This window comes from Diabrotica virgifera, chromosome 8 (assembly GCF_917563875.1).
Source record: "Diabrotica virgifera virgifera chromosome 8, PGI_DIABVI_V3a".
Taxonomy (NCBI): domain Eukaryota; kingdom Metazoa; phylum Arthropoda; class Insecta; order Coleoptera; family Chrysomelidae; genus Diabrotica; species Diabrotica virgifera.
The window spans coordinates 145,309,588-145,334,636 of NC_065450.1; the positions used below are offsets into that span (position 1 = coordinate 145,309,588).

Here is a 25,049-nt window from a genome sequence, read left to right on the forward strand (position 1 = left end):
GTGCTAGGAGAGTATAACAAAAATGAACTACTTGCAATACAAATTTATCATCAGCAATTCCCTGATAGACGACAACCAAAAAGAGAAACTTTTGAAAGTATACTAAAACGGTTTCAACAGAATAGATACTTAAATTGTAAGAACGGTTGTACTAACATGCAGATCCTCAGTGACACTAAGGATTACATTTAATTCCTGTTTTCTTCACTTACAATAGTTTTTGTTCGACCAGATTTATCATAATCTAAGTGTCCAGTCCGTTGAAACCGTTCTAGTATATTTTTAAACGTTTCCCTTCTTAGTTGTCGTCTATCAGGGAATTTCTGATGAAAAATTCTTATTACTAGTAGCACATTTTAGTTAAACTCCATTAGCACAAAAATCTTATCAGTTCATCATTAGAAAAATTCCTATTAGTAATGGTAACAAAGTAACTGGAACTGTAAAAATAGTATAATGTCAAATTTTTAAGGAAATTTAGTGTCATAGCCGACTAGGTAGAATATTGTATGTTTTTATTAATATTTTGCGCACCAACAATCTTAACTCCGAATTTATTTTTATATCTCATCCAATATGAATAAATTAAGGATCAGGCTAGATTATGATGTATTTTTTTTCGAAAAATTATTTTTGATTGAATATTTTTACGGCCACCTAATAAAATTTCACGTAATTTTTCTTGCAATTAATGTTTGGCTTAGAATCACGAATAACTTACAAATTAAAGCACTTAGGTAAAGGGAAAGCTTAAGAAATAAAAAAGTACCATAAAATATCATTTCATTACAATACTAAAATACAGGGTGTTCCATTTAAGAAAACTCAGAAAATACTCATTCCGAGTTTCGACCAACTTGTATACTAAAATTTAACATTTCGATATACTGTTAATGTTTAACAATAGTAGACTATACTAAAAATCGTTTGAACATAAAATAAAAATTTGATGTCAAATCACTACAATTCTAGGGTGTAAATGTTGCTACGAAATTAACAAAAAAACGTAATTATCTTTTAAACTACCTCGTATAATATTACAAAACCATATATTTTAAGAATGGAAACATTGAGGAGAATCTAAAAATGTAAAAATATACAGGGTGTTCCATTAAAAAAAACAAGTTTGTGTCACCCTGCCAATACGCACGCCCCTGTATATTTGAAAATATTTTTAAATTATGGTCCTATCAGTGCCCCAACTTTTACCGAAATAACTTTTTTTCGTATCTCTTACGACAAACTAGTAATTGGACTTGGTCATACTAATGCCTCATCCTGTATATGGTTATCTATGAATTATTATTTCTGAACAAACTGAAATATAAAATGCCTCTTAATTTCGCTTTACAGCGAATTATTTTATATCAAAAATAAAAATGTATACCATTTTTATTCATTCAGTTGCGGTGCGAAACCAAAACTGTCTTAATTTTTACTCAGATCAGAGAGTGCAGCCAGCACTCTTATCGACGATTTCACCTCTTGTTAGAGGTTCATCAGAGACTGCATAGGCTGCATTTCTCTGGCCCAGGTAAAAATCTTCGACATATCCATCTCCCACCGCAACTGACGAGATGGTAGTAGGTGCCTAGCGGCATCTGCTAAATAAAAGACTAAGGGCCGGTTGTTCGAACGCTAATCAACAATGATCATTATTAAATATTTAATTACTGTCACCAAAACTGTCAATGTCAACTTTGTTTGGGTTGCTGAAAACATAATTAATTACAATTATGAGATTTATTATTAATTATGTTAATAATTATTGTTATATTAATTGATTATAGTCTCAGAATTGTAATTAATTATGTTTTAACAATTGACATTGACAGTAATTACTTATTTGATAATGATCATTGTTGATTAGCGTTCGAACAACCGGCCTTTAGTTTCTCAACCTAATAAAAATATTTGTAAATTAAATATTTTTAAAAGATTTTTAATTGAAAAACTTTATTGGCCCATTTCCTGGTGACAACCTCCAAGGCTTCTACAATATGCAAGCCAAATGGATGTTGCAGTGAAGACTAAGGGGAAGGAATTCTACACTATGCAATTCACAACCCCCGTCTGCAGCGTGGTAAAGTTCCAACGGAAAATGGACCTAGTTACTCTATAGGAGTAATACTAATATAAAAATAAAAATGTATACCATTTTTATTCATTCAGTTGCGGTGCGAAACCAAAACTGTCTTAATTTTTACTCAGATCAGAGAGTGCAGCCAGCACTCTTATCGACGATTTCACCTCTTGTTAGAGGTTCATCAGAGACTGCATAGGCTGCATTTCTCTGGCCCAGGTAAAAATCTTCGACATATCCATCTCCCACCGCAACTGACAAGATGGTAGTAGGTGCCTAGCGGCATCTGCTAAATAAAAGACTAAGTTTTTCAACCTAATAAAAATATTTGTAAATTAAATATTTTTAAAAGATTTTTAATTGAAAAACTTTATTGGCCCATTTCCTGGTGACAACCTCCAAGGCTTCTACAATATGCAAGCCAAATGGATGCTGCAGTGAAGACTAAAGGGAAGGAATTCTACACTATGCAATTCACAACCCCCGTCTGCAGCGTGGTAAAGTTCCAACGGAAAATGGACCTAGTTACTCTATAGGAGTAATACTAATATAAAAATAAAAATGTATACCATTTTTATTCATTCAGTTGCGGTGCGAAACCAAAACTGTCTTAATTTTTACTCAGATCAGAGAGTGCAGCCAGCACTCTTATCGACGATTTCACCTCTTGTTAGAGGTTCATCAGAGACTGCATAGGCTGCATTTCTCTGGCCCAGGTAAAAATCTTCGACATATCCATCTCCCACCGCAACTGACGGATGGTAGTAGGTGCCTAGCGGCATCTGCTAAATAAAAGACTAAGTTTTTCAACCTAATAAAAATATTTGTAAATTAAATATTTTTAAAAGATTTTTAATTGAAAAACTTTATTGGCCCATTTCCTGGTGACAACCTCCAAGGCTTCTACAATATGCAAGCCAAATGGATGCTGCAGTGAAGACTAAAGGGAAGGAATTCTACACTATGCAATTCACAACCCCCGTCTGCAGCGTGGTAAAGTTCCAACGGAAAATGGACCTAGTTACTCTATAGGAGTAATACTAATATAAAAATAAAAATGTATACCATTTTTATTCATTCAGTTGCGGTGCGAAACCAAAACTGTCTTAATTTTTACTCAGATCAGAGAGTGCAGACAGCACTCTTATCGACGATTTCACCTCTTTTTAGAGGTTCATCAGAGACTGCATAGGCTGCATTTCTCTGGCCCAGGTAAAAATCTTCGACATATCCATCTCCCACCGCAACTGACGAGATGGTAGTAGGTGCCTAGCGGCATCTGCTAAATAAAAGACTAAGTTTTTCAACCTAATAAAAATATTTGTAAATTAAATATTTTTAAAAGATTTTTAATTGAAAAACTTTATTGGCCCATTTCCTGGTGACAACCTCCAAGGCTTCTACAATATGCAAGCCAAATGGATGCTGCAGTGAAGACTAAGGGGAAGGAATTCTACACTATGCAATTCACAACCCCCGTCTGCAGCGTGGTAAAGTTCCAACGGAAAATGGACCTAGTTACTCTATAGGAGTAATACTAATATAAAAATAAAAATGTATACCATTTTTATTCATTCAGTTGCGGTGCGAAACCAAAACTGTCTTAATTTTTACTCAGATCAGAGAGTGCAGCCAGCACTCTTATCGACGATTTCACCTCTTGTTAGAGGTTCATCAGAGACTGCATAGGCTGCATTTCTCTGGCCCAGGTAAAAATCTTCGACATATCCATCTCCTTAAACTTAAGTCTTTTATACTAAAAACTTAGTCTTTTATTTAGCAGATGCCGCTAGGCACCTACTACCATCTCGTCAGTTGCGGTGGGAGATGGATATGTCGAAGATTTTTACCTGGGCCAGAGAAATGCAGCCTATGCAGTCTCTGATGAACCTCTAACAAGAGGTGAAATCGTCGATAAGAGTGCTGGCTGCACTCTCTGATCTGAGTAAAAATTAAGACAGTTTTGGTTTCGCACCGCAACTGAATGAATAAAAATGGTATACATTTTTATTTTTATATTAGTATTACTCCTATAGAGTAACTAGGTCCATTTTCCGTTGGAACTTTACCACGCTGCAGACGGGGGTTGTGAATTGCATAGTGTAGAATTCCTTCCCTTTAGTCTTCACTGCAGCATCCATTTGGCTTGCATATTGTAGAAGCCTTGGAGGTTGTCACCAGGAAATGGGCCAATAAAGTTTTTCAATTAAAAATCTTTTAAAAATATTTAATTTACAAATATTTTTATTAGGTTGAAAAACTTAGTCTTTTATTTTATATCAGTTTTACTTTTAACTGAGCATCGGAACCAAGTTTTCGTTGTAATTTGACCATGATGAATAGACAGGTAGCGAGGTACAACTTTTAGACCTCCCCATTGTCTTCTTTTATTCATCATTCGTTTGGTATGCAAACAATAGAAACCACGAATAGGCGTAACCAGAAACTTGATCCCATTATAGGATTTATTTCTCCGGAAATAAAACTTCGAATTGTTTTGAGCAGATGTCGCTACGGCATCCATATCGATTTATTTGTTGTAATTCGGTATTGGGAGGCTGGATAGAGTCCATGTGGTGAGACCGCTCCCGTCTGGAAAAATTTCTGATTCGGTTTCTTTGTGGATTCCTATTCAAAAATGTCCCCTTTAATCAAATCTAAAGGGTGCTGGGCGGAAATTGTTTAAACAATTTTTTTAATCAAATACAAAAGATCACGTTTTTTTGCTTCGGAACATATATTTTTAAGTTTTGCGGGTCATTCTAAACAAGAAAGGTATCTTGTAAATTTTCTCAAAAATTGATAGTTTTCGAGGCCTAAAAACTCATATTTAAATTAGTATTTTTGAGGTTGCCAGATACTTAAATTGAAGTTTAAACATTCAGCTTCAAGATTTTGAAAGGTGATCGCGTCTAACCTTAATTTATACCGTTGTTTTTTAATTGTTAAATATGCATGTTTATCCGATTTTTTTGCCGGTGCGGCGCGCTCTATTTCAAAAATCTGCAATTTTCCTCCGAAAGTTATTTTTTCTAGATTCTTTGGGATATTCTTCTAAATAAAATAAGTTTCTTGACATTTTTCTCAAAAGTTAACAGTTTTAAAGTTATAAGCGATTTAAAATCCAAAAATGCGTTTTTTTGGCATTTTTCGGATTTTAAATCGCTTATAACTTTAAAACTATTAACTTTTAAGAGAAATGTCAAGAAACTTATTTTATTTAGAATATCTCAAAGAATCTAGAAAAAATATTTTTCCGAGGAAAATAGGATATTTTTGAAATAGAGCGCGCCGCACCGGCAAAAAAATCAAAAAACAATTAAAAAACAACGGTATAAATTAAGGTTAGACGCGATCACTCTTCAGAATCTTGAAGCTGAATGTTTAATCTTCAATTTAAGTATCTGGCAACCTCAAAAATACTAATTTAAATATGAGTTTTTAAGCGTCGAAAATGCGTATTTTCGCATTTTTCAGATTTTAAATCGCATATAACTCGAAAACTATCAATTTTTAAGAAAAAATACAAGATACCTTTCTTGTTTAGAATGACCCAAAAAAAACTAAAAATATTTATGTTCCAGGGCAAAAAAGTGATCTTTTGTATTTGTTTAAACAATTTCTGCCCAAAAATTCCGCCCGGCACCCTTCAGAGTTGTTTAAAGGGGACATTTTTGAATAGGAATCCAAAAAGAAACCGAATCAGAAATTTTTTCAGACGGGAGCGGTCTCACCACATGGACTAATACTTTTTAAGTTTGTTCAGAGATAACCAGTGGCGGCTCTAGACCAAAAAACTGGGGAGACAAGGGAAAACAACCGGTGAATAGACAAGATAACGTGCCTTTTTAACGAAGATTATAGTATAAAAGTCCTGTAAAAACTAGGGGGGGGGGGGCAGCTGCCCCCCTGCCCCGGGCTAGCACCGCCACTGGAGATAACCATATACACCCTCTGAAGATCTCTAATGAGAGTGAAACGTACGTAAGGGCGTTTATGTTCTCTCTGAATAAACTGAAATATAAAATGCCTCTTAATTTCGTTTTAGAGGGAAATATTTTATTTACTAATGTATTTCCATTGTACCTTTACTGAGAACAAGCCACAATTTTTAAAATACGTTTATTTGACGTTTCGATTTTCACTTTAGAAACCGTTCTCAAAATACAAATTAAATACATTTTTGTTTGTGTTATACTTGGTAATAAAAATTCTTCTAATAATTTAATTTTATCTGACTCATTCATATTGACAATTCAAACATACATTTTAAAGTAGATGGCTTTAAAATGATAATGCCAATATTTTTGAGTTGCGTTCCTGGGACGACTTTATTGGAAGATAGTTCATAAATTCTCCAGTTAGCGCTTCCATAGTAAATAATGAGGAGAAACCAGGAAAAACTCATGATACTATCTCGACGTGGTAAGTACTAGGCCCTACATGTAGTTTACTCTCAATATTATTATCAATTTTACTATAGCGTATGTCATACATTCGATTCAGTGTACGGTACGAAGGATACCCCAATACAAACTAAATGAGAATCTTCTTGACAACGTTACCACTTTTCACGCTATCGGTCGTGAAAGGTAGTATTAGGCAGGTACTTTTAGAGGATTGTCGCTTGTTAACTGCTGTGGAATACTGAAGGAGGATTTATTTATGATAATTCACAGAATGGCAAACCCGCTTCGCTTGCAATATATAACCCTACTGACTCTAATGTTTGAAACAGAGAATATTGCATCACTAAAACTGGAGAATGTTATTGGGGCTTCTGGAAATATAATCTACTAAAAAAAAGCTTTTATGTCACCAAGATTTAATTATCGAGAGATAATTAGTTCCCTAAAATTTTAGTTGAAAATAAAAGATTTTATTGGGAAAACCCGGATTTTCCGAGAAAAATTTTCGTCGAATGATATCGGAAAAAATATCTCTGTGCAGAATTAAATAACGATGAATTTTAGTTCGGGTGTTATTGCTTCAAAGTTAAAATCTTCAGAATAACAGAGCAATAATGAAAAAAAAACAAGATTTCGTAGCGATAATTTGTTAATAACAAAATAGCATACTTTCTGCGGACTTTGCACACCGATATTACTAATGCAATTTTAATATTCGATTCCAGCAATAACTGCAAAAAAACTTCCTTGTTTTTTCCTAATTTGTTGCCCAGAGTATATCTGATTGGCATTTTTGACTCTATAGTGTAGTGTCAAACATAAAGAAATAAGCGATAAATCCTTATCATGTGATTATACATTGCGCGTCACAGAAAACGGGTGGTCCACAAAATCGGTCATCTTTGATGTCTCGAATTTCCTAAACGTGTTCTCCGATTTATGTGATTATATTAATATGTTATTGCCTTATTCTTGTAACAATATTGTTACTAAACAAGTAGGTTTTCATTGTATACCGAGTGGACCAATCAAACTGTGTTTGTTTTTTTTTTCAAAGTTCGCAACACCCTGGAATATTCTAGCATTTATAAAATACAAAAATTAAAACCCAACTAAAGTCTCAGGTTTTCTTAACATTTTGTTTTTTGACTCATTCGCTTATGTTGGATAATAAAACCTTTGGGTACCTTAACAACTAGTCATTAGTCCAGAGAAATAAGGATTGTCTCAGGACACTCAAAGATCCAGGTAGCTGACTACTTTTTTAGTTATTGTAGACCTATAGGAAGAAAACTTACCTGTTTCCTGCTAGAGTTCGCGTCCGTTTTTTAATTATTAACAATTTAGTGCAAAAATCGTGATTTTTTCGATTTTTTGCACCTCATTCAAAAGCTAAACAGTTTACATAAAACTACAAAATTAAATTTTTTAGAACATTGAAAAACCTTCAAAATTCCGGTTTTTAAAAGTTAGAAAGTTAATTTGTTGCTTCGCAAATTGCAAAATAAATGAAAATCGATATTTGTTAATAACTTTTACTAAATTTAACTTAGAATTTTAGGTTTTCACCTAAAGTTGGGTATTTTGGTACATAACAAACCCTCAAAGTTTGAGACCGATCCATTAATTAGTTTAAAAGTTATTATATTTGTTTATCTCAGAGACCTTTTTGCAATAACATAAGACAGAAATAATGAACATTGGGCAATTCTGAGTATGACAAATGAAAGTAGAAGACTGATACTATCAAAATGTATTAAAAAAGTTAAAAAAAAAAATAATTAACATAATCAAAAATCCTAATGCCAAATTTTTGAACTTTTGTAGTTTATAAACATTTAGAATAACTTTAAAAATATTGTCCGTAGGAACAATCTTTTTATATATTCGAAAAGCTAGTATTTTAACACGAATTTTTAAATAAAAAAATTTAGCCTGGGTTCATTTGGGACAAAGTTAGCCATGTGTTTTCTTTAATTCACAGCTAATTTGTTTATAATAATTAAGGAATTTCATTGATGCCATTTTAAAGAATGGGATTTGTATTTTTTGTTAAAAAATTTGCACAAACATTATACCTTCACAGCACCCTCTACGATTTTTCAAAAATGTAGTTCAAACGGTTACTAGGGGAACCTACGAATCCACCGAGTTAAAATACCGAAAAAGCAATTTCAAACTAATATAATTTTCGGTTTCTCCGGATCAACTCAATGGATTTTGATCTTTCTTTTTTTAATTTGTATGTAATTTCTAAGTACATTACAAATATGTAATTCGTTTATAAATTTATTAATTAATAATCAGTCTAATTTGTTTAAACAATTCTTAAAAAAATATTTTTTTACAAAAACCTATTTTTTTAATCATAGTATCATTAATCATAATAGAAAAAGTTAAAGTATACTTTAATAAATAAATTATTTTTATTAGATAATTATTTATTGAAGATAATTTATTTATTAAAGTATACCGTAACTTTTTCGATGATTAATAATGATAGTATGAATAAAAACATGGATTTTTGGGAAAAAATTATTTTTTCAAATATTGTTTAAACAAATTAAACTGTTTATTAATTAATAAATGTCAAATGGCAAATAGACAACTTGCATATTTGTAATGTACAGAAAAATTACATACAAATTAAAAAAAAAAGAAAGATCAAAATATATTCAGTCGATCCCGAGATATAGAAAATGATAGTAGTTTTAAGTTGCCTTAAAGTCACTTACCACGACTAGTCACCAATTAAACTACATTTTTAAAAATTCATGTAAAATACCAACTCTTCGAATATGTTAAATAATTTTTTCTACGGACAATATTTTTAAAGTTATTCTAAATGTTTATAAACTACAAAATTTCAAAAATTTGGCATTAGGATTTTTGACTATATTAGATAATTTTTTTTTATCTTTTTTTAGTACATTTTGATAGTATCACTTTTCTACTTTCATTTGACATACGCAGAATTGCCCTATCTTCATTATTTTCTGTCTTATGCTATTGCTAAATAAAAGTCTCTGGGATAAACAAATATAATAACTTTTAAACTAATTAATGGATCGGTCTCAAATTTTGAGGGTTTGTTAAGTACCACAATACCCAACTTTGGGTAAAACACTAAGTTTTTAAAGTAGTTTTAGTAAAAGTTATTAACAAATATCGATTTTCACTTATTTTGCAGTTTGCGTAGCAAACAAATTAACTTTTTATCTTTCAAAAATCGGCATTTTGAAGGTTTTTCAATGGTCTAAAAAATTAAATTTTGTAGTTTTATGTCAACTGTTTAGCTTTTGAAAAACGGACGCGAACTCTAGGCAGGAAACAGGTAGGTTTTCTTCCTATAGGTCTACAATAACTAAAAAAGTATTCAGGTACCTGGATCTTTGAGCGTCCCGAACATGGTCTATTTCTAGCTTATTTCCCTGGAGTACATGTTCTTCATCAGTACAGGGTGTTTCTAAATAAGTGCGACAAACTTTAGGGAGAAATTCTGCATGAAAAATTAATGACCGTTTGCTTTATAAACATATGTCCGCAAATGCTTCGTTTCCGAGATACGGGATGTTGAATTGTTTCTTACAAACTGACGATTTATTTATTGCTCTAAAACCGGTTGATATATGCAAATGCAATTTGGTAGGTTTTAAGAGATAATTATTGCGCATTTTTGGACATGCAATTAAGAATTTTATATACAACATTAGCGCGCATACGGGTCATATTACTGATACAACAGGTTTAGGAAATTCAAGACATCAAAAATGACCAATTGTGTGGGCTGCCCGTTTTCTCTGACGCACAGTGTAATTTGCAGCGGGACTTTACATTTTACTTACTTTATTCCACTGAGTGCGAGTACTGTATTGTCGTCTATATTAGGAGGCCACCCACTCCATACTTGATTACGCACATGTATATTCGTTAACGTGTAAACGTCACCTTTTACTTCCAAAATAGTTTTTGTTCCTTGATATTTTAAATTAAATGTCTTATTCTCATATTTTACGTTTAGAGTGTAAGTACCTCTTAATTTTTCAGATACGGCATTTCTGAAAAACAAAAATAAGGTTATTTTTTATTATAAGAACTTTAGATTTAAGTATATACACTTGAGAGCAAAAAAATCGACTCAGTCGATGAATTGTAGTGTATGCTTAGTAATTTCATATTGTGTTCTTTGAATTAAAACAACTAAAGCAAAAAATATGGTCTAACAGCGCTAATAACCGGCAAAATAGCTCAAAAGATAGAAACTGTATTAAGTTGTGAGATAAAAAGAAATACAACTAGTGGAGGTGGGATTTTATCGGTATTAACTTATAATTTTCCACATCCACATTTATATTATGGATAGTTTCCACCTTTATACCTTTAAACGTCAATTAGTTAACTTCGCTCATAATTCTACGTATGGCGTTCTTTCAAACCTAGTTTTAATAAGTTATGTATGTCTTCTTCTTCTTTTGTTTATTGGCCTCTACCTGCATGGGTATTTGGCTAGTCCATCGTCTTGGAATAAAGGAATAATTTCTTATTCACCTACAATTTAGAGTTGATATCGGACAAATACAACAAAGGCAAAAAATTTTCTCGTACAGGGATAACTGCCGACCATTACACAATCTGCTTCTACTTCTTCTTCTCGTTCTTTAGTTAATTGGCAGTTTTGAATTGTCATGGGACAAATACAACAAAGGCAAAAACCTTTCTAACACAGGGACAACTGTCGATCATTACAAGATTTCCCTGGTGTAAGCTGGGCGAATTATCCCGAGGGATATAACCCAATAAAGGAAGAAGAAGATCATTACAAGATTGCGTAATGTGGCCTCGGTTAGGTGAAGTGAAGAACCCAGATGATTACAGACTGTTATTATTACAAAATATTGTATTGTTATTTTACCCAGATTTGAATTATCTAGTCGTATGTAATTCTTGACATATTGTTCAAATTATTTATTATTTTATCCATTCATTTTCAATATTTTCCTTTCCTCATAACTACGTATGACGTTAACATGGCATTAAATTTTTTGATTTCGCATAAAGTAAAAATCAATTGAAGAAAATAAAGCAAAATAAAAACAGTTTAATTGGTAGTAACTTCTTATTATAAAATTAACTTAATTTCTACCATGATTTTAGACGTCTCGCATTCACTCATGCCACTACAGAATTGTCGCAGGTTGTTTCAAATCCCACATTTGTGACTTTTTTGCAATAAATAAATATTAAAATTTGAAATTATTGAGTTATTAACTATAAATTGTAGATGATTAATGCCTGGTTGCACCAACAGATCTTAGGCTTAAGCCGAGAATATCATAAGAATTATGAATTATTATGAAATTACACTACATGTAAATCAAAATGTAAATTCGTACAGGTTGAAACAAATTTTATATCAAAGTTTAGGTGGGTACAAAAGATATTTTCAAGAAAGTATTAAAATCATACAAGGGGATCATTGTTTACATAATTAAAAAGGGGTCATTTTTTCAAAAAAAAAAAACTTTTTTAACTGCTGAGGTCATTCAATTACTAATCAAGGTATATAGGATTGTTTTCTGTAAAGTTACAGGGTAAATATTTCACAAAAGGCTTACTAAATTAAATTTGACCCCCTATTTATTTAAATAATTATAAATAAAACTTTAAAAACAAATTTGCAAAAAAATATTTTTAGCGTTTTAAATAAGCACTATAAAATGTCTTATTTTACAGGAGAAGTTGGGCTATGTTATCAGTATTAATGAAAAAAAATTGGTCCAAAAATATTTAATATTTTTTGAGATATAGAATTTGTTTATTAAATGTTACTCTATTTTCAATTTCAAAAACGCGGTTGTTGCCAAAGAAATATTCACCTGTATTAAATCTTATTATTTTTATTTTTATGTATATTTTCGATAAATGTATTGATAAATTCAAACTTCAATTAAACCTCTCCCTAAAATGGCATTTGAAAATTATTCAAATTTGTTTATAATTTGTTTTTTTAATAACGTCGCGGGGATTAAATATTTTAAAATGCCGTTTCGATAATTGGGTTCCTGGGAATTTTTCACTAATTAAGAAATTTTTTTGTCTTTTTTTCCTCTTCTTTTTTTTTCTTGGAGTTATATTACTACGGACCCTTTTAGGGTTAAGTTTCATTAATAATGTCGAATCTCTAAGTTGTAGATTCTAGACCTAAAAATATTAAGATTGGTCTAAAATTACTTAAATAAAATGTGGCTACTTACTGAGTTACAGGGTGTTTTATTTAAAAATTATTTTTACCAAGTACTTTCAAACTATTTGACGCATCCTTATCATACTTTGCAGAAAGTGCGGGTACTATACAGTGGGTCTAGGACGTTTCATCGCCGCCGTTTCGATGCCGCCAGTTCGATGCCGATGCCGGCCGATTCATCGCCAGTCAATTAATCGCTATCTGATATATTTCCGAATTTTCGACAGTTACAATTATTAGTTATTTTTAGTATTAATTAGGAATTCTAGGAAATGCGAGATATGACGGCGATGAAATGGACTGGCGATGAACCGGCGGCATCGAAACGTCCCATTCCGTATACAGTCTACTAAAATGTGATATATAAAAGTTTCTAGCTACTACCAGAGGCGTACGACAGGGGATAGTTAATGGTTGACCCTTCCCAAATTCTACGCCACTGAGTGAATTACTATTTTAGCGAAATTTTTCGATTCTCCAATACCTTCTATGTAAATAATATACTCTTTACTGGTAACGATTAAGTCATTAGTTTTCGAGATATTGGACGTTAAAAATGAAACAGCATAGTTATCTTGATTCATTCATTTTAAACTTCCAATATCTCTCAAACTGATGACTTTATCGATACTAATAAAGTTATTTACATACAAAGTATTGGAGAATCGAAAAATTTCGCTAAAATAGTAATTCACTCAATGGCGTAGAATTTGGGAAGGGTCAATCATTCACTACCCCTATCGTACGCCTCTGGCACTAGCTAGAAACGTTTATTAATAACAATTTAGTAGGGTGTATAATAGCCACACTTTCTGCCAAGTATGATAAGGATACGTCAAATAGTTTTAAAGTACTTGGTAACAATAATTTTTAAATTTTTAAATAAAACACCCTGTAACTCAGTAAGTAGCCACATTTTATTTAAGAGATTTTAGTTAAATCTTAATCTTTTTAGGTCTAGAATCTACTACTTAGAGATTCGACATTCTTAATAAAATTTAACCCTAAAAGGGCCCGTAGTAATATAACTCCAAGAAAAAAAAGAAGAAGAAAAACGACAAAAAAATGTTGTTAATTAGTAAAAAATTCCCAGGAATCCAATTATCGAAACGGCATTTCAAAATACTTAATCCCCGCGACGTTATTAAAAAACAAATTATAAACAAATTTGAATAATTTTCAAATGCCATTTTGGGGGGAGTTTAATTGAAATTTGAATTTATCAATACATTTATTGAAAATATACATAAAAATAATGAGATCTTAAGCAGGTGAATTGGCAACAACCGCGTTTTTGCAATTGAAAATATAGCAACATTTAATAAACAAATTCAATATCTCAAAAAATATTAAATATTTTTCGACCAATTTTTTTTGCTTAATACTGGCAGCATAGCGCAACTTAGTCTGTAAAATAAGATATTTTATAGTGCTTATTTAAAACGCTAAAAATATTTTTTTGCAAATTTGATTTTAAAGATTTATATACAATTATTTAAATAAATAGGGGGTCAAATTTAATTTAGTAAGTCTTATGTGAAAGATTTACCTTTCAACTTTTGTAGAAAAAAAATCCCATAGACCTTCATTAATAAGTGAATTACCTCAGCAGTTAAAAAAGTATTTTTTTTTGCAAAAATGACCCCTTTTTAATTATTTAAACAATGATCCCCTTGTATGATTTGGATACTTTCTTGAAAATATCTTTTGTACCCACCTGAACTTTGATATAAAATTTGTTTTAACCTGTACGAATTTATATTTTGACTTTTTTTTATTTTATTAGGCTATAATAGATATACTTACCATATAGATAAACCAAAGAAGTAGAAGACATACATAACCTGATAAAACTTAGTTTGAAGCAGTGATGTGGGAGAGAGGGGATACGACATAAGGGATGATTTTGTATTTACTAAATGGGACACTTCACTTCAATGATGTTTATTCGACTGGTGATATCCCTGAAGATTGGTTAAAGTCCGAATTCATAACCCTACCAAAACGTCCAAAACAACGTCCGAAAAACTGTAGCGACTATAGAATGATAAGCCTTATGAGCCACACCTTGAAAATCTTTCTACGTATCATCCACAGTAGAATCAGAGATAAATGTGAAGAAGACCAGGATGAAACACAATTTGGCTTCAGAAATGGACTGGGAACCCGGGACGCACTCTTTGCACTAAATGTGTTATTGCAGAAATGCCGAGATCAAAGGAAAGACATCTTTGCTGTATTTATTGACTATGAGAAGGCCTTTGATCGAGTACAACATCACAAATTAATTAAAATATTAAAGGATAAAGGAGTTGATAGTCAAGATGTACGAATCATAAAAAAATTATACTGGCGTCAAACAGCGACAGCTTGCATAAATGGAAAATCAACAGAAATATGCAAAATACAAAGAGGTGTCAGACAGGGTTGTATACTGTCCCACTGTTGTTCAATTTGTATTCAGATAGAATATTTAAGGAAGCGCTGCATAATTTGGAATGGGGTGTGAAGGTTAATGGAATTCTGATAAATACAATCAGATATGCAGACGATACAGTTATTTTAAGTGATGATATGAATGGATTACAACACCTTTTAAATGCCATTGACACAGTGGGAAGAGAGTTTGGCCTAAATATAAACTGTTCAAAAATAAAATACATGGTATTTAGCCGTTTGGCCCATCAAGATTCACGGTTATATGTTGATGGTCATATAATTCAAAGAGTACCCAGTTTTAAATATCTTGGTTGCCATATTACTGAACAACTAGATCCAGATAAAGAGATAAAATGTAGAATCGAGATAGCCCGCACGACATTTTTAAAAATGAGGTCATTCTTCTGTAATGATACCTTGCAACTTCAACTTCGAAAGCGCATGATTAAATGCTAATTTGGTCAGTCCTCTTGTATGGTGTCGAAGCATGGACATTAAAAATATCCACCATTAACCGTTTGGAGGCCTTTGAAATGTGGCTTCACAGACGTATTCTGAAAATACCATGGACGGCTATGCTGACAAATGTGGCAGTCCTTAAGAGAGCAAATGCTACCCGCGAGCTGCTTGATAACATCAAATATAGAAAGATGGCCTATTTTGGACACGTAGTAAGGGGAGACCGGTATAATATTCTTCAACTTATTATGATGGGTAAAATCGAAGGACGCAGAGGAATTGGTAAAAAGCAGGCCTCTTGGTTGAAGAATATCCGAGAGTGGACAGGAATAAAGAAAGCAGAACACCTATTTAGAATAGCTCGAGACAGAGACAGTTTCGCCATGTTAATCGCCAACGTCAAGGGGACTTGATAGGGCACGTTAAGAAGAAGAAGAAATGGGACCACTTGATTTGACACTTTTGTGCTACATCCAATATGGCGACGGGCAGGTTTTTATACGTTATATATGGAATATGTTATTAATTAGTTATTAAAATTATTAATTATTTATATATTTATGTAATGTAATATAATTTTATAATTATATATTTTATATAGAGCAGAATATACTACCAAAGAGTTGTTCCGCCATATTGGATGGAGCGTTTTTGCGAGTGAAACCGAGCCCATCTACTTCTCCATATGCCGCATCCCCTCCCTCCCACATCACTGGTTTGAAGGAACGTCATACGTAGAATTAAAATTATGACCGAAGTTAACTAGCTGACATTTAAAGGTATAAAGGTGGAAACTATCCATAATGGTAATGTAAATTATAAGTTAATACCGATAAAATCCCACCTCCAGTAGTTTCATTTCTTTTTATCTCACAACTTAATACATTTTCCATCTTTTGAGCTATTTTGTGGGTTATTAGCGCGCTCATCACTGTATTATAGAACTTCCAAAAAATAATTGTTCTATGCACATTGGCAACTAGACCAGGGCAGATCTGTTTTTAAGTGGATGTGAGAGGTGGAATTCGGATTTTTGCAGATAGTGAGAACTTCAGTAATTATAATCGACTTATGCTCCTTCTCAAATATGCCCGGAACATTAATAAAAAAATTAAAATATTTAAAAATTTCGAATATCATCGATTTTTTTCTACTTTCTTTGCTTATAACTTTAAAACGATTCATTTTGGAACAAAGTTGAAATGAAATAAAAATAAAGCTAATTGAATTTTGTATAATATACGACTGGTTAAAAATGTCTTAAATTATTACCCTTTTTGCAAAATAGCAATAAATACAAAACAAGGGGGCAAAATAAGCCTGTTTTGTTCAATGTTTTTCAACCACTTTGGTTGCACTTAGAACTTTCGTAATTCGTTTAGAAAATGCTTATCCATACTTAAACCGTCCACTAAATTTCATTAAAATCGACCTAATAGATTTTGCATAATCAATTTTCAATCTAATTTTTTTTAAAGTTCAAATTTTTTAAAAACTTTCTGAACAAAAAGTAGACCATTTAGAACTTAGTTAATTTTTTTACATATAAACAGACACTCTAACTATCTAATAAACTTTACAGAATTAAAATCAGATGGTCTAAGCAGCCTCAGCAATGTTTTAAAGTTTAACAATTTTTTGGCTTATATACAAATAGAATATCTCCATTACTATTATATTAAATTAAATTCACAAAACGGAACTAGAAAATATTCGGTACAACGCTTATTTTAATCGGCTGTATCTCAGAAACTAGTCCTCACAACTCAACTTTTTTACTTTTAAAATAAGCGTCGTACCGAGTATTTTCTTGTTTCGTTTTGTGTATTTAATTTAATATAATTAGTCCAGAAAGCCACTGCGCATCCGCTAGGAAAAATATTCTAATTCGGATTTTTTGCACAATCTTACTCAAAAAGGACTCCTTTTAACAAATTTGCATGTTGCCAGGACCAAAAGATGGTCAAAAATTTTTTAAACGTTTTTTTTTGTTTTTTTCCTAAACTTATTTTTTTTGCATGGAAGAAAGTTTTTTTAGGTTTTTTGGATCATTCCAAACAGAAAAGGTCTTTAGTGACTCTTCTCTAAAAATGATAGTTTTTGACATATAAGCGATTAAAAATTGAAAAATTGCGAAATCGGACATTTTTAACCCTCGAAAACTATGTCAAAAACTGAAAATTTTAATGTTGACAAGGTAGGTAGATATTCTTTAAACATCGATTGATGAAATCCCGAAGAGTTTTTTGCAATGCAATATTCAAAACACCTTTGTTTTTTAATTGCTAATCAAGCGTGCGCGACACCATTTTCCACCGTCAGTATGGTGCAAATGAAAGGAATAAATTAGTTATTTCGTAAACCGGCGACTTTAAGGAAAAATCCCGAAACAGGTCGATTTTTATTTTTAAGTTATGATATTGTGGCATATATGGTATACTAGTGACGTCATCCGTCGGGGCGTGATGACGTAATCGATGATTTTTTTAAATGAGAATAGGGGTCGTGTGGTAGCTCATTTGAAAGGTTCTTCAATTCTCTATTCAGTAATGTAAACATTTACATAATTATTTATACAGGGTGTCCTACTTCTTTTTTTGTCAAATAATTTAATTTAATAAAAATTTTTTGGACACCCTGTATAAATAATTATGTAAATGTTTATATTACTGAATAGAGAATTGAAGAACCTTTCAAATGAGCTAGCACACGACCCCTATTCTCGTTTAAAAAAATCATCGATTACGTCATCACGTCCAGATGGATGACGTCACTAGTATACCATATATGCCACAATATCATAACTTAAAAATAAAAATCGACCTGTTTCGGGATTTTTCCTTAAAGTCACCGGTTTACGAAATAACTAATTTATTCCTTTCATTTGCACCATACTGTCGGTGGAAAATAGTGTCGCGCACGCTTGATTAGCAATTAAAAAACAAAGGAGTTTTGAATATTGTATTGCAAAAAACTCTTCGGGATTTCATCAATAGATGATTAAAGAATATCTACCTACCTTGGCAACATTAAAATTTTCAGTTTTTCACATAGTTTTCGAGGGTTAAAAATGGCCGATTTCGCAATTTTTCAATTTTTAATCGCTTATATGTCAAAAACTATCATTTTTAGAGAAAAGTTACTAAAGACCTTTTCGGTTTGGAATGATCCAAAAAACCTAAAAAAACTTTTTTCCATGCGAAAAAAATAGTTTTAGGAAAAAAACAAAAAAAAACGTTTAAAAAATTTTTGACCACCTTTTGGTCCTGGCAACATGCAAATTTGTTAAAAGGAGTCCTTTTTGAGTAAGATTGTGCAAAAAATCCGAATTAGAATATTTTTCCTAGCGGATGCGCAGTGGCTTTCTGGACTAAATAGTAACGGAGATATTCTATTTGTTTATAAGCCAATAAATTGTTTACAACTTTAAAACATTGCTGAGGCTGCTTAAATAATCCGATTTAAATTCTGTAAAGTTTATTAGATAGGTAGAGCGCCTGTTTATATGTAAAAAAAATTAGCAAACTTCTAAATGGTCTACTTTTTGTTCAGAAAGTTTTTAAAAAATTTGAACTTTTAATGAAATCTGGTGGAGGGTTTAAGTATGTTATAAGCAGTCTCTAGCGAATTACGAAGGTTCTAAGTGCAACCAAAGTGGTTGAAAAACATTGAATAAAAACAGGCTTATTTTGTCCCCTTATTTTGTATTTATTACTATTTTGCAGAAAGGGTAATAATTTTTAACCAGTCGTATATTATACAAAATTCAATTATCTTTATTTTATTTGGCTACAACTTTGTTCCAAAATGAATCGTTTTAAAGTTATAAGCAAAGAAAGTAGAACAAAAATCGATGTTTTTCGAAATTTTTAAATATTTTAATTTTTTTATTAATGTTCCGGGCATATTTGAGAAGGAGCATAAGTCAAATATAATTATTGAAGTTGTCACCTAACTTTATCAGTAAAAATCCGAATGCATTAGTAAAAATCTGATTACATCCAAAGATAGAGGTTTTTTCACAGATCCGCCCTGGTCTAAACGTGTTGTAAAATTTGTCTTCTTCTGTATGGCATAGATAGGGAATGCAGCAAGTAACGGACATTTTCTACGCAATTTAGATCTTTATGAATTTGCCATCGGTCGTCTCAGTCGCTTTTTAGAGGCTGACCTGTGTGTATACTTAGAAGTGCAGTGAGTGAATATTTTACAAAATGGATACTTCGCAAGTGAAGGCGGTCCAGGTAATTTTATAATAGGGATGTTCACTAATTTTTAAATATAGTTAAATTCAATAGATTATAAGGTATATAAAACCGTAGCAATCATAAAACTGTTTAAAAATGTATATTTTTTAAGATAAATGAGTTTATAATGTTGATTTTCTTGGAGACTAGAAAAACGGTACCCTGTAGCGAGGCTACGGTCTGTGACGTCAGCAGTCGTATCGTCTTTGATCGACGACTACGTTTTGTATACTTATTTACGAAGTGTATTTGAATGTGTGCAGTTCTTTACGTATTTAATTAGTAAAAATGAAACCAAATAAGTGGTGTTTTGTTCCTTGGTGTGTAAATACATCTAAAAACAATTCTGACAATATTTTTATTACAGTTCCAGCTAATTTAAATCGTAAAAAGAAACGAAAAAAAAAAGAAGTACTTATGTATCAATAAAAACCAAGCTTTTCTCTCGCGAAGATCACTTCTTTACTGTAAGTTATGGATCTTGTGTTAAATACATAAATGAGTTTTTAAATTAAGTACTCATTTTTACCCAATTCTGTGATATTTTGGACTTCTAAATACACTCGCGATCATAAAAAGCGGGTCACTCGAATTTTCTAAACCTGTTGTCCGATTTGAGTGACTTTTTTAGTATGTTATAGCCTTATTCTTTAGCAATATCGCTATAATAATATTGTTGCTAGACCGGTAAATTGTCATTGTATACCGGGTGTAACAATCATACTGTGTTTATTCCTAAACCTTCGGAACACCCTGTGGAATCTTTTAGCATAGATAAAATATTGAAATTAAAACTCAATTGTAGCCTTAGGCTCTCTTAACATTTTCTTTGTTGATTTATTTGTTTATGTTGGATAATAAAAAAGTTACGCACGTTAATAACTAGCCATGTTCTTCATCAATACAGGGTGCTTCTAAATAAGTGCGACAAACTTTAAGGGGTAATTCTGTATGAAAAAATAATGACAGTTTGCCTTATAAACATATGTCCGCAAATGCTTCGTTTCTGAGATACGGGGTGTTGAAATTTTTCTTACAAACTGATGATTTATTTATTGCCCTAAAACCAATAGAGATATGCAAATGAAATTTGGTAGGTTTTAAGAGGCAGTTATTGTGGATTTTTTGACATACAATTAATAATTCTATATTCACCATTGGCGTGCATACGGGTATAAACATTTTAGATACATCCCGTATGCACGCCAATGGTGAATATAAAATTCTTAGTTGTATGTCAAAAAATGCGCCATAACTACCTCTTAACACCTACCAAATTTCATTTGCATATCTCAGCCGGTTTTAGAGCAATAAATAAATCGTCAGTTTGTAAGAAATTCAACATCCCGTATCTCAAACCGAATAATTTGCGGTCATACGTTTATAAAGCAAACGGTCATTATTTTTTCATGCACAATTGCCCCTTAAAGTTTGTCGCACTTATTTAGAAACACCCTGGATTGATGAAGAACATGGTTAGTTGTTAAGGTGCCTAACTTTTTTATTATCCAACATAAACAAATAAAGCAAAAAAGAAAATGTTAAGAAAGCCTAAGGCTACAATCGAGTTTTAATTTCAATATTTTATCTATGCTAAAACATTCCACGGGGTGTTTCAAACTTTGAGGAATAAACACAGTATGATTGTTACACCCGGTATACAATGACAATTTACCTGTCTAGCAACAATATTATTATGGCGATATTGTTAAAGAATAAGGCTATAACATACTAAAAAAGTCACTCAAATCGAACAACAGGTTTAGAAAATTCAAGACATCTAACTTGAGTAACTCATCGAGTGACCCGCTTTTTATGATCGCGAGTGTAGGTATCTGTTTCTAAATATCCAGGCAAGGAAATGGGTTAGCAAGAACATTTTTTACAAAAATAAAAAGTAGGTACCTAGTTTATGATCGTTCAATTTGTCTGGAGGTTTAAAAGACTTGGTGGCCATAACATAGTAATAAAGTAATTTATTACCGACAGACCCTATAAACTAGACATCATTTAAATTAGTAGGGCAAAATCTGGGGCAAATGCTATTTAAATGCATTCATTTTTTCGAATCCTGAGAAAACTAATAAATATTTTTGAACAATTTGAACGCAGAATTAAAGATTACATTATTACTGAGGGCTGAAAGTCCGTTAGAATAAACAAAAACTTTCATTTGAATGAAATAGTTGAAATTAAAAATCACACTCAATTTTCTCTTTTTTTCACCCCTGTACCTTAGTACCTTATTAAAATAAACATTCCACTACTCTGTGGTTGATTTATTTCTTTACAAGATGACAAGAAATCGGACACCATCATTGTTACATGTACAGTAGGTGGTTAAGTGAATCAGCTATTTTAAAACCTTTCATTTTATTTATTTATTTGTACCACCCAAAATATATGTCCTTAGAAACAATCTATCCACTTTAAACTAAACAAATTCACCATAAAACTCTACGTTAGCTCTGATAAAACTATTAGGAGAACAAAATACAAAATAAAATGACCTGGAACTAACGTCAAGCAGGTGTTAGGTTCCTAAAGAATAACACCACAGTGGACAATGTGCACGCTGGAGTATACGACTAGTGACGTCAGAAGCGTTTTCTCGAAATTTAAAATAATGCTAGATTTCGAATAAAGTTTTTTCCTAGACAGGCTTTTTTAATTTTCTTAATATTTTAGACAATTATTCCTAGGGTGTTTCTTAATCGTTTTACATGTTTAAAATGACTATTAAATTTTTTGTGAACATCCCTATTACGAGAGGGATATAGTCAAAGGACTGTCGTCCGTCACCTCCTTATAATGCAGTCTGCAGTCTCAAGGGCTTACCGTCGACACCAGGAGACCGGTTGCTACAGTCGACGATCAGATTCGGGTCGGTGACGTGTAATGACAGAGAAGGATGATAGATTTATTGTCCTGTGTGTCTTGTGGAATCGGCACATGACAGAATTTGAGCTTCAATAATCCTTGAGGAATGTTCAAGGTATAACCGTCACTCAGTGGATAGTTAGGAGAAGGCTTAAGGCTGCACTTTGACTCCCAGAGGAGTTAACACACGGCCCAATTTGGACAAACGTCAGAAACAAGCTAGACTTCAGTTTGCCCGAGAACACGTCAATTGGGACCTCGGACTTGTGCTGTTTTGAATCTATTTCCTTGTGGCATTTTTAATCAACTATTCTAAATGGGGAATAAGCCACAATTTAACTAAAAAAATTATTTTATTTTATAAATGATTTCATTAAATTATTTATTAATAAATATTAAATTTAATTTTTTACTAAGCAACATTTTTGTTTAATTTATTAATATTTTGTATTTTGACAACGGCATCCGATTTGGAAGTTCGAAACGTTAATAAACTCATTTTTTTAGTTAAAGTGTGGCTTATTTTCCTTTAGAATACTTGGACTTGTGATTGGGACCTTGGAAAGATTTTGAACTGTTCTTCTTCTTCTTCTTTTTATATAGACATTACTCTGTCTGTTTTTCAATATGCCTCCAGTAAGTTGTCATTCCATCTTTTTCGTGGTCTTCCCACTGATCGTCTTCCTATTGGGGAACCGTCTCTCGCCGTCCTTACTACTCTATTTATTGTCATTCGGCTTATGTGGTCGTTCCATTCTAGTCTTCTGCTTTTCACCCAGTTATTAATGTTGTCCATCTTGCATCTCCTTCGTATATCTGCACTTCTAGCTCTATCCCACAGCGTCTTACCATCGATTTTTCGCAATGTTTTCATCTCTGCTGTTTCCAGCATTCTTTTTGTCCTTTCTGTATCAGGTCGTGTTTCTGCCGCGTATGTCATTATTGGTTTGATGACTGTTTTGTAAATTCTGCCTTTCACTTCTTTCCCGATGTTTTTATTTCTACATATTGTTTCATTCAGGCAACCTGCGGCTCTGTTTGCTTTATTCACCTGATCTTCCACTTCTGTTTCGAGCTTTCCGTAGCTGCATAGTGTGATGCCTAGATATTTAAACTCCATGACTTGTTCTATTATTTGACCCTTCAGCTCTAATTTACACCTTATTAGATCTGCTGTTATAACCATGCATTTAGTATTTTTTGGGGAAATTAACATGTTAAATTTTCTAGCGGTTATATTAAATTCGTGCAGCATACGTTATAAATCATCTTCACTTTGAGAGATTAGTATTGCGTCGTCTGCATAGCAGATTATTTTAAGTTGTTTTTCTCCCATTTGGAATCCTTTTTTTGTTCTTACTTTTTTTTATTATTTCGTCCATGATCAGGTTGAACAACAGAGGACTCAGGGAATCTCCCTGTCTTATCCCATTGCCAGCTTCAATTGGGTCAGTTAGTTCTTCATCTACTTTTACTTTTATTGTGTTGTTCTGGTAGATATTTTCGATCGTTTTAATTATTCCTAGAGGTACTCTACCCATTTTGAACTGTTGATAATAGCACTGAAGAACTTTGTCAATCTATAATTATTCCAATCGGGCCTGACAAGGAATCTGACACAGAAGAAAAGAAAGAGGTAGAAATCCATAATTTTTAAATAAATCAGTGTTTTAATTTGTGCACATTGCTTAAATGTTAAATATCAATACGCTGTATCCGCTTTAACATTAATTTTATTTAACGTACAGTCCGTACAACATAGATACCGTTGCACGTCATTATCTACGTCAGAGATGTCATTAAGTTGACATTGTTGCCCAATTACAAAAAATTCTTGAATTCATTTTAAATCAAATATATCACATAATTATTGTGGAACTGGATTATACAACAAAACAAATTAATAGATTCAATGTAAATAAATAAAAACATTAGAAATAGAAAACAATAATTAAGTTATAATCTAATGACGGATCCACAGCAATAAAAATTTGTGGGTGTGTTGTATTTTAAAATACAGAAAAAATATTAAATCTAGTAAAGTATTTTTACGACGTAAATATTTTTGCGTTTATCCATGCGGCGCACAGTCCACATCAACAAAAATTTTAACGCACACGAGCAAATTTGTGTCAAATACAACGTACCGTGTGTCCCAATAAGAATGGCTCTTGGCCATATCTCAGGAACCGTTTATAGTACAGCTTTGAGAAAAAATATTTATAACAAAAGTTGCCTGGGGAAAAGCCCGGAAATTATTTTAATAATTGTAGGTCCACCGCTAGAGG

At 32.1% G+C, this 25,049-nt stretch overlaps 1 protein-coding gene across 1 annotated transcript in view; it reads right to left on the reverse strand.

Moving 5' to 3' along the window:
- Nucleotides 1-25,049, reverse strand: part of LOC126889466 (FAS-associated factor 1) — a 185,847-nt gene that overhangs the window by 86,358 nt on the left and 74,440 nt on the right. Inside the window, exon 5 of the mRNA XM_050657784.1 lies at nt 10,338-10,550. Within this exon, the coding sequence (XP_050513741.1) occupies nt 10,338-10,550 (213 nt within the window). The remainder of the gene's footprint in view (nt 1-10,337; nt 10,551-25,049) is intronic.